The sequence below is a fragment of the Cyclospora cayetanensis genome, unplaced genomic scaffold (genome assembly GCF_002999335.1).
Source record: "Cyclospora cayetanensis isolate NF1_C8 unplaced genomic scaffold, CcayRef3 CcayRef3_contig_43, whole genome shotgun sequence".
Lineage (NCBI taxonomy): Eukaryota > Apicomplexa > Conoidasida > Eucoccidiorida > Eimeriidae > Cyclospora > Cyclospora cayetanensis.
In genome coordinates, this window is record NW_020312403.1 from 14,818 (window position 1) to 30,252 (window position 15,435).

At 47.3% G+C, this 15,435-nt stretch overlaps 3 protein-coding genes across 3 annotated transcripts; 1 reads left to right on the forward strand and 2 right to left on the reverse strand.

Annotated features, from left to right (window-relative positions):
• Positions 1-184: 184 nt before the first annotated feature.
• Positions 185-2,086, forward strand: LOC34619446 (zinc finger CCHC domain-containing protein 9). Its single transcript, XM_022732737.2, has 4 exons — positions 185-887; positions 1,037-1,179; positions 1,567-1,648; positions 1,872-2,086. The coding sequence occupies exons 1-4, from the start codon at positions 185-187 to the stop codon at positions 2,084-2,086; spliced, it is 1,143 nt and encodes a 380-aa protein (XP_022590339.2).
• A 4,732-nt stretch (positions 2,087-6,818) lies between these two features.
• LOC34619445 lies at positions 6,819-10,905 on the reverse strand. The gene is made up of 8 exons (XM_026334468.1): positions 10,827-10,905; positions 10,658-10,761; positions 10,286-10,468; positions 9,848-9,968; positions 9,390-9,662; positions 8,481-8,746; positions 7,837-8,266; positions 6,819-7,648 (listed from the first exon to the last, which is right to left on the reverse strand). The coding sequence occupies exons 1-8, from the start codon at positions 10,903-10,905 to the stop codon at positions 6,819-6,821; spliced, it is 2,286 nt and encodes a 761-aa protein (XP_026190253.1).
• A 2,733-nt stretch (positions 10,906-13,638) lies between these two features.
• Positions 13,639-14,813, reverse strand: LOC34619444. Its single transcript, XM_022732735.2, has 3 exons — positions 14,647-14,813; positions 14,197-14,497; positions 13,639-13,887 (listed from the first exon to the last, which is right to left on the reverse strand). Exons 1-3 carry the CDS (start codon positions 14,811-14,813, stop codon positions 13,639-13,641), a joined length of 717 nt encoding a protein of 238 aa, XP_022590337.2.
• Positions 14,814-15,435: the final 622 nt, after the last annotated feature.

The window sequence follows — 15,435 nt, forward strand, 5'->3', positions numbered from 1 at the left end:
GGGGCCCCCGCCGCTCGCAGAGGCCTCAGGCTGCAAAGGCAAGCCTTTCTAGCGGCGTCTTTCCGACAGGCTTAATCCTGTTGCTTTTTCATACTTGGTGCTTTCGAACAAGGGCAGAGCGCCTGAATAGGCCTCTGCGCCAGATCAAGTTGGGCCCCTGTGTGGGCTACTGTACCTGCGGAAGATGCAAGCGAAAGCTCGCCGCGCTGCAAAGGCGGCACCGGTAGTAGATGGTAAACAAGTGCATGTGATAGAGGAGCCACAGAGCTCCTGCGAGAAGGCACGGAGGCGGGAACGCAGGACTGCTGAAGTTGCTGAACCTGAAAAGACACCCCATAAGGGTAAGCGTCTGATCCCAGCCTCCGAGAACGCGAAACCCGATGAAGCACGCACTGAGAAGGAAACAGCAGAGGAGGTCCTCTCCAAGCGCTCTAGGAGAGGCAAAATCGAGGAGGTGCTGCACGAAGAGACTGGTACCTCTCCTGTCACTGGGGAGGGGCCTGGAAGCTCGCTAAGTTCTCTCCCGCCTACGCGCGGGAAGCTCCGTCGGAAGCGGGAGGGTTTCTGGGGGCCTGAGGAGATCGCGGAGAGAAAGCGGGCTCTGCTGGAAGAGCTAGATAGAGACAGGGTATCCCTATCTTCTTCAAGGCTGAAAAGGATTAAGGCCCGACTCTCCGAGCTTTCAAAGGCAGAAAAGGGGGAGACGCAGGTTGGAGGACAGCTTGTTAAGGTCAGCAAGAATAAGCAGCGAAAAAAGAAACAGAAGGGGTCGAAGGAAGAGTTGGAAGGCAAGGAGAGAGCTGTCAGAAGACACAAGCGGCCCCGCATTGATGCGCATGAAGAGGACCCTAGATCGAACAAACGAAGCAAAAAAATCTGTCTCAGATGTAAGGCCCTTCTCTCTTGGTGATGTAGGTTCTGCATCAGTAGCAGATACTCCAGCCGCTCCTTAGTAGGAATGTGGTTGCAGCAGCAGAATTAACATGCATATATATATATACATATATATACGCATGCATGTCTCCTCCCTCTTCAGGCCGTAAGCGAGGTCACTTGCTGCATGAGTGTCGTCAGGGAGTTTCTCAGGCTCAGGCTGAAGGCGCTGCTACCTCCGGGATTTGTTTCAACTGTGGGAGCCACAACCACACTCTGAAGAACTGTAAGAAGCCGCGGGCAGAGGTCAGTTGCCTTAGTGCGGCACCAGTATTGCGTCCCCTCTCATGGCTTTGAGGGCCTTTGTCGACCATAAGAGCTCTTCCGGCCTGGAAAGGGTTGCCTGCGTGTACTCACGTGGTGACGAAGCAGACTACAAGGAGCTGCTGGGCTCTACGACAGCTTTCAAGAATCTCTCAGAGCCGTGAAAATGTCTCAGTCGTACAAAAGAGGCGTTCAGGACCCTGCAGAGCTGCTTTTAGTGAAAGGCCGCCATTGGTTCGCTTCCATGCGTTTATATCATGCCTCGTGTGTGTGTGTATATAGATATTATATATACATAAGTCGCGTCCTCCCTGTTTGCAGTCTTATTTGTGGCACATCTGCGCGTTGCCGCCTTGCTCATTTGTGCAGGACGGAGCTCTACCTTTCGCCCTCTGTTTTATTTGCAACGCAAAGGGTCACATTTCCTCGCAGTGCCCCCAGTCGAAGACCGGTGAGCTGCAGGCTCTCACTGCCTCTGAGATGTCATAATCCATCGAGAGTTGCAAGAGGACCAATTCCCCGTTGGGCCAGTGGCAGGCACACATACGGGGTGAATGGCTGTTTCTCTAGCCACTGGGCGCATCTACGGAGGCCTTTCTGTGTCGGGGATTTAATTTCGTCGCTTGATGAAAGCCGTGCCTTCTATGCACGGTCTTGTTTGCTGAATCTTGCAGGCAAGTACCCGAAGGGCGGCTGCTGCCGGACGTGTGGCTCCATCTACCATCTACAGGCGGAGTGTGCGGCGTTCTTGTCGCAAAAGGCCGAGCTACAGCAGAGGCGTGAAGAGAAGAAAGCAAGACAGGGGCAAGAAAAGAAGCCCAAGGAACAGAAATCGAAGGGAGGAGACGAAGAGGCAGACGCGTACTGGCTGCAACAACTTAAACCATAGAGAAGCTGTTGGACTCATAAAGCCTAGTTCTAAGGGAGTCCTGTGACTCTATCGGCCCATGTGGAATGGGTTTTTAAGGGAACGGCGGCCCTTTCGTAGAGCTCTAAAGCTATCGGGGGTCCTGCAATGCACTGCCTGTTGACTTTGGGGTGGCAACAGTACCCAAACTTTACAAATGGCTTGAACACACATAAAACATAACAAAAATTGAGTCTTACATTTCCAGCGACCAGCGCCGCAAAGTTTGCGCAGATACTCATGTTTTTAGCACCCTGATACCGATATCCATAGAAGCGCCTTGCTTCGGCACGGGGAGCTTCCTAAAGCACATAGACTACTCGGGGAAAAGCAAAGCAGCGTTGAGTTGCTGGCCAGTGGTCATTCTTGCTTGCCGTTGTCATAAGACCCGTCCGGTTTGGTGATGTGCTTCGCCATATGACTTTCGTATTTGTGCGTACGTATGTCTCGGGCGAAGAAGTCCGCCAAAAAAAGGTCCAATCAGACATAACACTGTACCCAAGCTGATGGATCGACACGCACCCCGCAGCAAAGCGAAAGGTCAATGTCAATACACCTCTCTTAGCGGGGAACTGCCAACTATGCGGATGTTGCGTTCAACACCTTATTCCAAACATCTGCCCCACGAACTCGTCCAAGGCTTTCTCCTGGCGGTGACTCCAAAAGCTTGGAACTGGCATTGCGACATCATGGGAATGGGCTGAATCAGCCATTATTTCAACGGATCCTCTTATCAGGGTTTCCACCAGCCCCAGATCAGGGAAATATTACAGCTTGGGGAGCTCTACTACCCCGCTTTACCCTCTGACATACCATTCACTGCCTGGAGCTCGAGAAGCTTCAAATCATCTTCTTTGTGCCTCCTAAGGTACCTCTTCTTAGACTTGTTATGACACTTTTTCGGGTTTTGATAGGATTTCAATTGTGTCACCATTATTAAGGATCTGAACGAAGCTCTGCTCCTCGCAAATCTGGCTGTCGAATTCTTCACACCGCTCTCCAAGCCACTGATCTCCCTCCTCACTTAGTTCCTTCTGCTCCAATACGTCAAACGCTTGTGAGTCTCATACGTTCTTGGGGCTCCAAACATTGTACTATTCAAGCCTAAATGCTCAGGCAGGAAGAAGACACAACCCGAGCCATACAGCTGCCTACGCCGACTCAACCATAATCTGCAGCTGTATTCCGACCACTACTTTGTTTAAACAAATTCCGATATATGATAAACTGCTCCTAACCCCACTATCTATGGGGATATGAATCGTCCGGTTCCTTTTGGCATACTCTTCATTTGCTGAGAGTCTCCGGGGGTCACCGGCCTCTTCGCATTTCTTGCGCACTCAGAATGTTGCTGGATCCCATCCTAAAAGCCACAAATTTTTGAATCAAGTTTCTTAAATTTGCTGCTATGATTTGGATTGTAGGTATTCAGCAAAGGAAGAATAAACAGGGTCGTTACACACACCCATGATATCCGGTGCCAGTCTGATTTTACTCGGCCTTTCATACTGGACGCCTAAAAAGCATCCATCAAATACGACAAAATGATTTGTTAGTGGGTTGAATAACAGTATGAGGAGCGGAGTACCGCGCGCTAAGCTGAAGTTTAACGCTGTATGCTTTCTCACAAGCTATTCAGTAGAGGTCTTGGGTAGATTTCAGCACTAGGGGCGGACGATGGATGAATATAAGCTCTGGCCGAGACACAGCTCTCTCCTGTATTTTTACGTCTCCTAGTCGCGGACTCCCAGAGCTATTACTAGGATGTGTGTCTTGGATGAGGCTTTGACTAAGGTAAGTAACTGTACGCACTCACCACTCGAGCCCTACCAGCAAGTGGCGTAAGCTTCTTAGAGTTCTCATAAAGTACAGCTTTTCCCCACCTTCAACCTCGCTCCCGAAGGTTTCTACCCTTGGGCGGTGGTACAGCACGTGACACTGCGAACACTCAGGGTGAAATCGCCTTACATTGGAGTTCTCAGTAATTAATATGACAGTCAAAGGAGCGCTCAGCCTCAGAACTTAGAGAACAAGGAACCTGGTGAGCGCCCTTAAGATTCGACAACGCCTAACCTTTAAACGAAGGCTGGTGCAGATGCATAGTTATTCACGCCGGAGAGCTAATTGCTGCGTTAAGGAGAGTACAGTATTTTTGACCGCTTATGTTGCATCTTTCGTTGCATTACTGAACAAGCAATCCCACGTACAGTTTTGTCAAGGAGACTAATATAAACTCAGTTGAAGCAAGATGAATCTACACAAAACAAAGATACAGTTTTGTGCTAGATCATGAGGCTACTTCATGGAAATCCGCTTAGTGCCTACTACGGGGCAGAGGTGCCAGCCTTATGGAGCACTAATACGTCCTTAAAAGTCCGACTACACCACTAACAGCCGTCGTAGCTAGAGGCCAGGTATAATCTCTTGTGTCCTAATGTTTCCATCCACATACCCGGGCCCCCAAAGGGAATGGTTCCTGTGATGACGATCAATTTTGAGCTTTGGTACTGGTGTGAGCAGTTTCAGCACCAAGGGTTAGCAAGTGTTCTCAATGTGGGCTGCCTGCCTATACGCAGAAAACCCTGACTCAATGACCACTCACCTCACGGCTCGTAAAACCCCGTGCAGGCTGCATGAGAAAAAACCAACCAAACATTTTTGAGAGTTCATGCAAAACTCCATGTAATTTCACTTAGGATTAATCGCTGGTTGCAAGCTTTCGCACACTCTAGGCCCGATCTTGCATGCCTGCAACTTTAAGCCGAGAATAAGTGCAAGAGTCCGTGTCATTATAAACCATTAAATCATTCGTGAAAAGAGCCTTCACCAGGTAAACTGAGCAATTGTACACTGTTCGACATTTGATGGTGGCGCCTGGGCACACTGCTGCGAGTAAACCGGAATGAGGTTGAAAAAATAGCTTTCTCGGTACCATTATTGGCGTAGTGAGCGCACTCTGGTAGAGGGTAAAGAAGACTTCGGTGCACCGGCCCATACATATGCTTAGTATAGAGGGCTAAGCTACGCTTAAGCGTTTTCCACTGCACTACTTACTTTTAAGAATTTGTGATTGCTTGAATGATTTGCCTGTCCATACATCTTAATCACTGTGAATCATCGCTAGCTCAGTACAAGGAGATGCAGTGCCGTATGCATGTGTTCTGGATGATGTATGCAAATGGCTGTGAATCCTCGAACTGCTTGAAGGATATACCAGCGCTCAGCTTGGTTATTCCCGTCAGCTCAGATCGGGAAACCTGAGAGCTGCGTGTAGGGAAAAGTGGAAATTTTGGGAGATATAACACTATGATTTTAATCAAATATCTAAATATGGAGTGGAGTGTCTCTCTATGGATGTCTTGAGTGGAAAGTTACGTGTGCATGAAATTGTTCGGTAATTGGTCTCCGCTCTTCCATTGGGTGTAGATGCAGTGGAATATCAGACTTCTCTAAATTTTCTGCTTGGTCTGAATCACATCACTCAGTGATTTTGCAGTTTTTCTTTTGGAAACACTGGAAAAGACACCATGGGCCGCTGGAAGCTGACGGGGGCGCAGTGGCATTCAGAGAGGCACAAGCCGGCTCATAAACCGATACCAGACAGAACTAGCGGTCTTGCGGCACAGGTATTTGTCTTGCCACCTTCAGGCGCACCTCATATAGCCTGCCGCACCAGAACCAACTGTGCTGGCCCAAAGCACACAGCTGACTGCCGTCCATGATGATTTCGCACGGTCTCTCTAAAGGTAAGCGTACACATTCGCGTGCACTTGTTAACTGCATTCTGAAATGCTCCGCGCTAACAGTGCTTGCTGACGAACCATCTGACTCAGGCCCTGATTGCACAGTGACAACTAAGTGTAGACGAGGGATGCAGGAGGGCAACGGTCAGACGAATATACTCTGTGCCTGTCCAGCAGTTGTTCCACTGTCGACGTCCGTCTACAGAGGGTTCAGTCCCCAGACTGTTACAAACACAAATTGAATGCTTAGGGTACCAAATAACCTGAGTCAAGCCAAACGACGAATGCAGAAAAAGCGAGTTACATCCCACTGCCTCGACAGTCAATTAATGAGCTTGGAACTTCGGAGCACGTGGTGCAACGAACCGTAGGTTACCCCATGTGTCCGTTGTGACACATTTCACCACACACTATAAATGTGCGTGCACTTTAATAAATATTGTAAAAATACCTCCCTCCGTACCATCTCCACACCCCTTAGCTCACAACGTAAGGGAAAAATCACTCAGGCTGCTCGTAACTGCACCCTTAATACACTCCGAGCATTCAGTGCTAGTTGCACATAACATCTGGCGGATGTACCCACAGCATTGTCGCTGCTTGCCCTAAGCGACTACTACACTGGGACAAATACGATAAACAAGCAGCCAGTCGGTCGGCTCTGTACTTATGCTCAGTTAAACATGACAAGTGAAAAAGAGAGGGTTACTATGCAGCTCATTGCGTTACGCAAATGAGTATCGCATATTGATCATAGCGCAAATAATTTGGCCTATCCTAAACAGATTAGAAACACCTATCCAAACGATAGAAAGGTCAAAAAGTGGAATCACTCGCAAATTGATTTGCAGCAAAAGGCAATTCGGTTGAATAACCCTCCATTGATTAGCGAAATCGAGCTATTGAAAATATTGGAGATGCATCAGGTGCGATTGTACTACATTCACCATATAGCCAAGTTTCGATTGCTTTTATTCATAATCGTCATCTTCTGCCGCCCCTCTTCCTCTAGCGGTAAGAGCTTCGCTGTCTTCTTCTGCCCCATTTGCACTCTTCCTATTAGAGAAGAAAGCCATAACCCTTTTTATTAGCGGAATCAGCAAAGCGGCTATTCCTGCAATGATGATTCCAGCAACTAGGACCCCTGGAACCATGGTACCCAGCATGGAAATGCCAATAAAGATGAAAGTGCCCCCAGCTAGCAGGAGCTTAGCAGTAGTGCTCATTCCTTGAGACTCTTCGACAGATTGCAGCAAAGAGGTTCTTTCGGGGAAGGCAACCTTGGTCTCTTGCTCTTGAATAACATGTGAACGTGACACTGTGGAGCTGAAATAGGGGATTCTAAAGCATGGGGGTTTTTGCCGTGAAAGGAGAAATGAAGGCGCAAATTGCTTTTTCCTCTGCATTACTATGTCTCTAAGTTTCTGCCCAATCGATCGTTTGGGAAGTTGCTTTTCACGTTCTTTTTTCAACTCACTTGCTAATATTTTTGTGACTATATCTTGCTGCAATTTTGCAAGACCACTATTTCCCGACATGCAATAGACAGACGATGCCCTGGCAGAGCCGATGACAAAGGCGACAGCCTGTGTAGTTGATTCGCTGTGCAGTTTCGCGCCCTCCTCCGCCGGAGCTCTTTTCTGAAGTCGTGGCCTACAGGTTTTCCCCTGCGCTTTTTTCCTAAAATGCTGTACAAAGTGCAGTATTCCGCGGACAATGGAAGAGATCACAATTCGGGCGATCCGCGACTTGGCAATAAAGCCTATAATCTTTGTGCTGCCCGAATCGGCCGCAGTCCTAGCTGAGTAAACGAAACAGAAGAACAAGCGTGCCTAGAAAAATAAGGACAAGCCATCCATTGGATTCAAAAATACGAATGTACACCTTATGTGAGAAAGATTCCTTGATTCATGAAAGCGTAAGGCTAAATGAAGGTTTCCAGAAATCTGCCCAAAAATATTTTTACACGAGTGTCAGTTGGGGCCCTACCATATGCTATGTCTGCTTGTGCGTCTTCTTCTATTTCCAGGCGTAGGTCTTTAATATCTTCGTCAGTTGGCAAACCCACTTTTTCTCCATCAGAGAAGTCTGTCCGTTCATTTGGAAGATGGTCTTCATCTAGGTCAGAAAACGCTTGAAGGGATTTCTTTAACTTGAGAAATCTTAAGAGAGTCTGACAGTTATGCGTTATGTTGCTTTGAGTGCATTCCTGGAGTCGCATGCTGCCAGAAAGGGCAGCTCCTAGTGCTTTTCTGTAGATATCTGAAGACGAGAGAGATTGCTTCTTTCCAGATACCAGTAAAGGCACATTTTTTTTAGGGCACTTTTCGAAAGAAAGCGATAGAAGTACTAAACGAATAAGCATTGGGTCCATATGCGGTTTAATCCTCATCTCATGAACCACCAACTGCCACGACCTCTGCAGCGCATCAGGCAAATAAAGCAAGTGTGTATGATCTGGCAATAAGAAAACGTTGTGCGAATTGTCTGAAGGTTCGTGCGTTTGTTATTCAAACTGGTGTCGACATGTCTTTGTCTAATCATAGAAAATTTCGTTACCTCTGCTTTGAATATGGCATCAACATTACTTTTGAATAAATAAATCATATGTACTATGTTTTCTTACTTAGTACCAATGTGAGTCTAGCACTATCCTGCCAAATGTTGTGCCTTACCCAAAAGGCTTTATCTTGTTCACCTTGGCTCGTCGATTTTCCTGCCTTTCCACGAATTCTATTTATTTCCCTTTCTACTCGCTTATGGAGGTCCAGTCGAGTTGGGAACTCCAGGGAAAACAGGCTTTGTAGCTGTGAAATCAGTCCCCATCGTGCAGGCGGAGCAAAATCTTCGCGCCGAAGTGCAGGCAGAACAAAATCTCGGAGAGGGTACTTTCCGAGGCCTAGAATACACAATATATGGAAAGTAATACAAGACAGCCACTTGCAAGCTTAAATTCATCGCTGGTTCATAGAATCTAGCACAATAGACATTGTGAGTAGATACGCAAGAAAACGGACTATTTGATATTACCAGCAAGAAAGATTGAACATGAGGCTAGTGGGACCTCTGCTCATAAATATCCAAGTTCTTGTCGTATGAGTTTCGTGCACTGTCTTACTATCGACCGTAGAGCTAATAAGTGGGTGAACAACTGGAAGGTTAAGCTTCCTCAACAGACAACCTGCATGTAAAAGGCACCCAGCACGCAACATGCGCAAAACGCTCGCCACTAGGTGCCCTGTACTCCAGCTATGCATATTATTAATATTAATTAACATCAACCAAACAAGCCAAAAAACCGTTTGAAGTGTTGGTTGTCTCATAATATTGTTCAAAATGCACAGGCGTGTTCAATATGAAAGGACAATACTACCAACTCCCTCCCTCCAATTCCACAGAAAATGCGTAATTCCATCTCTCCTCTCTTTCTATATAATTTATAGAGAGCGAGCTACATTCTGCTCATGCTACGCGGTCAGAAAGTTGCATACATGGGTATGATCAAGCATTCCATAAAAGGCAAAATGCGGAATTACTCTTACCTCGTCCAGCTGACTCTTTGCAGTCGCTGTAAGCCGTCGTCAGCATCTGCAGCGCCTCTTTTCCTAATTGTGTGCACAGATCATCAAGTCTAGTAGTGTTGAATTTCTTGCAAAAATCCTTGTGCCTCTCATGAAGCTTTTCAGATGGTAGAAGTTCTACGCAGTCAAGAAGGTCTGATAGGCAAGCGAACGATAGAAGCAGACAATCATGACATGATGCCCTAACGATATACTGCATGAAACAAAAAGCATTCAGTGAAACATTGATGTAACCTTGAAGCACGCATACACCTACTTCATGGTTCTATGATGTAATGGCTAGGGATACAGTTCCGAGGCGCTCCGTGAACGTACAACGAATCCGTCTGACACGTGCGAGACTGATTTACGGCGATACCGACTTTTGTGTCTTTTGATCCGTCGTTTTTTCTGATGATAGTTGCTTTGTAGTAGCTTACGTGTTCCTGTCAAAGTCGAAACATAGGTGTCAAGGGCCCCGTCGATTTCTGCTTTCTCTAGAAGAGCCTTTCCTCTAAAAAAATTTTTTATCTTAGATAAAATGGATCTGATATTTCCAGCCTATATGCATTCACGCTAGCACGTATATACATATAAACAAGTAACGTATCTGCATTGATGTGTAGATAAATTAACAAGTGCAAACATGCCCGTGTATCTTCAGAGGCTTTACCTTCAGCCGCATCAAATGTATGTAAAAATGCACGCATCAGTACATGCAAATACCTGAGCATTTGCAAATGTAGGGGGCAAACTACTCGTGCATATCTGCACATTTACAAGGATTGCTTTGATGATCAAGGGAGCCTTTCACTCTGCTGGGTCGATGCAGTAGTGCACCGAGTATCACAAGGGAAGGATAGTGTTGCTTGTCTTACAAAACCTTTTCCTTTTATATTACTGAGTGCTTTTGAATTTTCGTCTTCAAAAAACCCTTCCGTAATCCCGGAAGGTTTCGCAAGGCTCTTCGAGAAATGATTCGGTGGCGCTTCCGTAGTCGCTGAATAGCGTTTCTCCAAAAGATCACCAACTTCATGATGCTTCACCCCAGCTTTTTCCCACTTGTGAGATGGCGGCAATGCTTCTGTGAAATATGCAGCATAAAACAGTAATGCTGCGAATTTATGAGCACGCCTTTCTTAGTAGAGAATTGTCAACTACTGAAGATATCGAGGTACTGCAAGCAATAGTGTGTTTGCGTCATATTGGGACATAGCGTCGAATTCAAGTCGTTGGGTTGGCTAGCATACCACTAGCATTGCTTCCTGTCCATCTGCTGCAATGCGCCCTGCTCCACTACATCCCAAAGTGCCACCCCCCAAGTTTATACAGCCTCCACAGTGCACAGTTTTGGCTGTCCCTGGGGTAAACGCAGTAGGTGGTCTTTATCTATTTTTCGATCGATTGAGCCTAGCTTACCAGCTAAAAGTTCGAGGCTGTTTATCGAATGAGCAGCGTGCCAAGCGGAAGTCAGAAGGCACAAGGACACCGGCCTCATTTTCTCTACCTCAAAAACGCCGAAGGCCACCAAGAGCAAATTACACACTCCTGAGAAGATAAAGTAGTGTGAAATTTACTTCCGTGCCTTCCTTTCAACATTTGCGAAGGGAATCGGGCATCGCTGCTTTATGAAGCCATACGGCTCTGCTGTCCTAGGTCGGTATGCCTCTCATGCCAGGGCGCGCATACAGCTTTTTGTGGAAAGATTGGAAGTTTAAAATTTTACTTCAACCTTGAGAAGGTATGCCTAAATCGATGGATTTGGAGCTGAACGGGAAAGATGGATGCGCAGCAGCGGCTGCTCAGGGCCTCGAGACTGTTTTTAGGTGACCTATAGCAGTAGCGGGGGAAAGTGCTGTGCAATACTATACAGCCTGCGTATCGCACAGTTCGTACATATGCCCATTGATAGATTTTAGACAACATAGAATTTAAGAGGAGTATCCAACTCCATAGTGGCCGAGGCACCAGTGTAATAAGTTGTCTGGTCCACTGCGCACTGATTTTTCAGACGGCCAGATAACCCTACGCGTATATGTGAAGGAATGCAAAAAAACACCGGAACTCTAAGCTAAATGAAGGCGATTTTGCTTACAATTTTGGAAAGGTTATTAGTCGCAGCCCATCGCGTGTCGAGCGCTATGTGACAGGCAGGTGGACGAGAGCTGCTCTTCGAGCTGCCAGACAGGACTCCTCTTTTGCCGTATCAGTTAGTTCCAAGGTAATCAAATCCTTTTCAATACATTTTCGCCCCCCAAAGCTACAGATTTATCCCATATTGTAATATGTTCAAAGACGTTAAGCCTATAGTGCAGTTCGGCCCTCGGTAGACCGAGCCTTCGCCTCTAGGAAGCCCACTGAAGCTTCTCTGATCTCTACTTGTTTATTCTGCTGAAGCATACTTTTTGATAAGCCTTCTTTAAGAGTAAGGCTTATAATCTGAGCTAACAGGCAGTGAAATGTTTCATAATCGGGCTAGCATCTCAGAAGGGGAGCACCGAGAGCAGGCGTAGTCTAAGACCACTTAGCGCCGAGGGTGCAGTGAACGGGAGTCTTTAATAGCATGGGCTAAGGAGCACTAACCTCAGTGTTCGAACGATTAGTAGTTGCGGGCTTCGTTGCGCGAGGCATCATTTGCAGTTTCTTACAGCGATATTCTCTTTAGACGGTTTTCTTTGCGTTTCTTGGTAGCTCCTCTCCAATGCTTATTCTGCCGTGACAGCCAGCTTATTCTATTGGTGTTGCTAAGAAGATCCCGCTTATTACTGCTACGTGTTCAATACCCTCAGACACCTCCACATATGGTGCCTAGCTTTTGATTACCATTTTCGGGGCAGGAAAGTTCACTATGCTGCATGCACCGGCTGTATTTGCACTAAACAAATTGCTGTATGAGGTGCGGAGACAACGCTGAGCTAGTGTGCATTTTAATTCTCCGCGAGGATTCTACTTGTCTTCTGCTCTCTAGTGGCAGGAAGCTTGCAGAGTTCAGGGCTCTCACGACAGCAATCCATCGCGCCGCCGCGGCCGTGTTAATTTGGTGCGCTGTTTTGTTGTTGGCTAGTGTGTAGGTTTTCCTCCGGTCAATTTCTCCTCAAGCGATTGTTGCACACTTTGCATTTCTCATTTGCATTTTTATCGCTATTTTGCTAGCATGCAGAGGGGCGAAAGAACAGGAACTCTTCCGCTCTCCTGCACGTAGCCGAGCTCCCAGGATATGGACAGGGCACGGGAGGTGTATCTTTGAAATAGGGTGCCCGGACGGTGCAGCGAGCCACGCTCGACTGCAGCGCTTTCCCCTACAGTAGCTATATTTGACCGACATAGTAAAGAATTGACCTTGGAAGTGTCTGTTCGCATATCCTATTCAAGCACTATTTGCTTGATACAACAATGCACATTGATGTGTGCGTGTGCGCTAGATGCTACCAGCATCTAGCTGTAAATGCTCCGATGGCTTAAAAGGTGCAAAAAAGCTCACTCTATCTGCCTTTCCCCCTCCATGTAGTGCACTGAGGGGCGAGTTCACGAAAGCAGAGATTCCGCAAAATAGCTGATTTCTTTGATAAAACTTGTGTTATGCCTGGAGTGAAGTCTCTCTACGGAGATGTTGCATGGAGCACCGCTTAACAGTGGGAGCCTGCCGGTAGCAGTCGAATATTTTTGAGCACATGGCAATATTACCACTATAGTGCCCAATTATCTAATTCATTAAAAGTAGGAAGGGCGGATTTAATGGAGTCCAAGGTTTAAATTTCCCAGTGAAGCAATGCACACGTAGAACCGTTCATTTTCGCCCCCCCCCCCAGCGCCGCTTATACTGCATGGTGGCTTTTGTGGTGAATGCGTTCTGCTTGATAGTATCCACTACTTTAGTGGCCCAAGCATTCCAAAATATAGACCACACTACAACTGCTGTCCGCGGGCTTGCGGCACAGTAGCAATTGTCAATTCTTTGTCCGCCCAATGAATGTATGTGCCTCTCGACGTGGAAGGCTACGGGCTATAAGCCGTCTGATACTGAAATATCTCCCGCTTCAGTGCCATCCTGATGCTCGACACCCCGGCAATTTGCCAAGTGCTGGTCTACCCGTTCAGTCGGACACTGAACTAAATCTGCTTCCTTCACCCCCCCCCCCCACGTCGTCCACCTCGCAGGTTGTTACTGTTGCTTGTTGGCGGTGCTGAAGTGTTTTTCTCAATCCCGGTCCTCAAGCACGCTGCGGAGGTGCTAGACAAGGCCTAAGAAAGCCGCGGCGTCTAGTTGTGCCCACTGATGGTCAGATACCTGCATCACCTTAACAATTCCCTTGGCTCGCAGTTGCATTGCTCTGTACAGCGGTAGACGGGAGACAGTCCCCTTTTCAAAATACTTCAAGGGGCGAGACTCGGATGAATCGCCGTCCTCTGAAAAAAGAGAAGCACTAAAGTGCCACGGCTCCTCCAATAGGCATTCCTTCTCAAAGACGACGTCCGCGAACTGTGCAGAACATCAAACAAAAGACGAAAGCCATACATTTTCCCTTGGTTGCTTAGATGTATGAATTGCTATCTGAGAAATGCCTAAACTGCCTCATGCTACACTCCCAGAGCATCGGCACTTTCCCTAAATCCAAGGAACTCATATATGAACGCCAACCAAAAGGTACACGAGGAAAACCCACAAACGACAGCACAGCTTGGGGGAGGCAGACACAGGTGCTGAAGACAAGCAGCGCCTGAGCATACGCACTCCGGAAACAGCTGCAGCGGATATTTGGTAGTGGAAAGCGCTGCCGGACAGTCTTACAGCCGAAGGTTTCCCATTTTTGTCCTCAACGTTCCGGGCATTGAATTCATCTCTTCGCGAGTGCTCAGCTGTGCATGCATCTTTTAAATATTGCTTCTCGTTGTCTGAAAGTTTTGAGAGAGTTTGTTCATTGAAAGCCTCGAATTGCCCCAAAGCCCGCACACACATTTTGTCCAGCAAGTGCTGTCGTGTCTGCTGAAACGCCTTCAGTACACGCAACGCGTGCAGCACGTCCAGCTCCAATAACTGCCGCCTGTTCTCATGCGCCTCTATCTCATCTCGTGGAGTATCCGGACCCAGTCTGAAATAGAGTAAACGAAGCTCGAGGATATTGATACCGGTCGCATCATAGGGGCAGTTTCTGTTGAGCATGCATCACGCAATCAGATTCACTGGGAACAAAACTGCAGGGGTCTTATTAAAGGTGCCACAAGGGTTTGTGGAATTTACCTGCTCACGAAGGCATTACAAGCCTGTAGCTGGCGGTGGTACTCCCCGAGTTCATCTTCCACTGCCCGCAACAGCTGTGTTGGGTAATCCGTGATTGCATCTGCCTGCTGCAGCAATCGGACTTCATTCGGCATGCGGCTTAGGCACGCGGACTTCTCCCTCGCCATCGTCATCCCGATGTACAGCCTTGTGCATGGTATCCACGGAGGAGAAACAAACTAGTACAGCTTGGTGGTGGATGAAGGGAGAAGCAGCGCCCAGTGGGGCGGAACACGCTTTAGTAAGTCGAAGAGTCGGAGCTATTCTAAATTTGAAGGAGATGACAGGATAAGAAAAAGAAACATGAACAAGTAGTAGGCAGAAAACGCATGGAGGTTTGCAGGGTGAAGTGTAGGATGTTCACAAAAAGGCTGAAGCAATGTAGTTCACCGCCCCGGCGGCCTTCGCGTGTCTGTCTGATATATCACGTCCTCTTCAAGATAACCCTTATATATCTACTAGAAGCGGGCGCTTCAGTATTTGAAGACAGCAGACTATTGTGAGTGGCCCTTCGGTGCCAGCGCTCACAGCTCGGCCGCATGTTCATTCACCCCATCGTTTAAAAATGTGAAACGCGTGTTATGTACTAAAATAATGCATTTGTATAATTCAAGGGATGGTCTGCCATATTAAAGTTTGATTTAACTCGATAACTAATTCAGAGAGAGATGATTTTGTAGTAAATTTAATTCTGGCGATGCACAACAGACAAAAGAGCAGTAATGTATGTTTTTGCGGTGCTACCGACAC

Excerpts from the sequence above, each read along its gene's own strand:
- LOC34619445 (XM_026334468.1), bottom strand. The coding sequence starts at position 10,905 with ATGAGGCCGGTGTCCTTGTGCCTTCTGACTTCCGCTTGGCACGCTGCT. Across the intron at positions 10,762-10,826 it reads CAGCCTCGAACTTTTAGCTG|CCAAAACTGTGCACTGTGGA; the intron begins GTAAGCTAGGCT and ends CCCCAGGGACAG. Across the intron at positions 9,663-9,847 it reads TTCGACTTTGACAGGAACAC|GTTACATCAATGTTTCACTG; the intron begins GTAAGCTACTAC and ends GCGTGCTTCAAG.
- LOC34619446 (XM_022732737.2), top strand. The coding sequence starts at position 185 with ATGCAAGCGAAAGCTCGCCGCGCTGCAAAGGCGGCACCGGTAGTAGAT. Across the intron at positions 888-1,036 it reads CAAAAAAATCTGTCTCAGAT|GCCGTAAGCGAGGTCACTTG; the intron begins GTAAGGCCCTTC and ends CTCCCTCTTCAG. Across the intron at positions 1,180-1,566 it reads GTAAGAAGCCGCGGGCAGAG|GACGGAGCTCTACCTTTCGC; the intron begins GTCAGTTGCCTT and ends TCATTTGTGCAG.
- LOC34619444 (XM_022732735.2), bottom strand. The coding sequence starts at position 14,813 with ATGGCGAGGGAGAAGTCCGCGTGCCTAAGCCGCATGCCGAATGAAGTC. Across the intron at positions 14,498-14,646 it reads TGTAATGCCTTCGTGAGCAG|ACTGGGTCCGGATACTCCAC; the intron begins GTAAATTCCACA and ends ACTCTATTTCAG. Across the intron at positions 13,888-14,196 it reads AAAATGGGAAACCTTCGGCT|TTCGCGGACGTCGTCTTTGA; the intron begins GTAAGACTGTCC and ends TGTTCTGCACAG.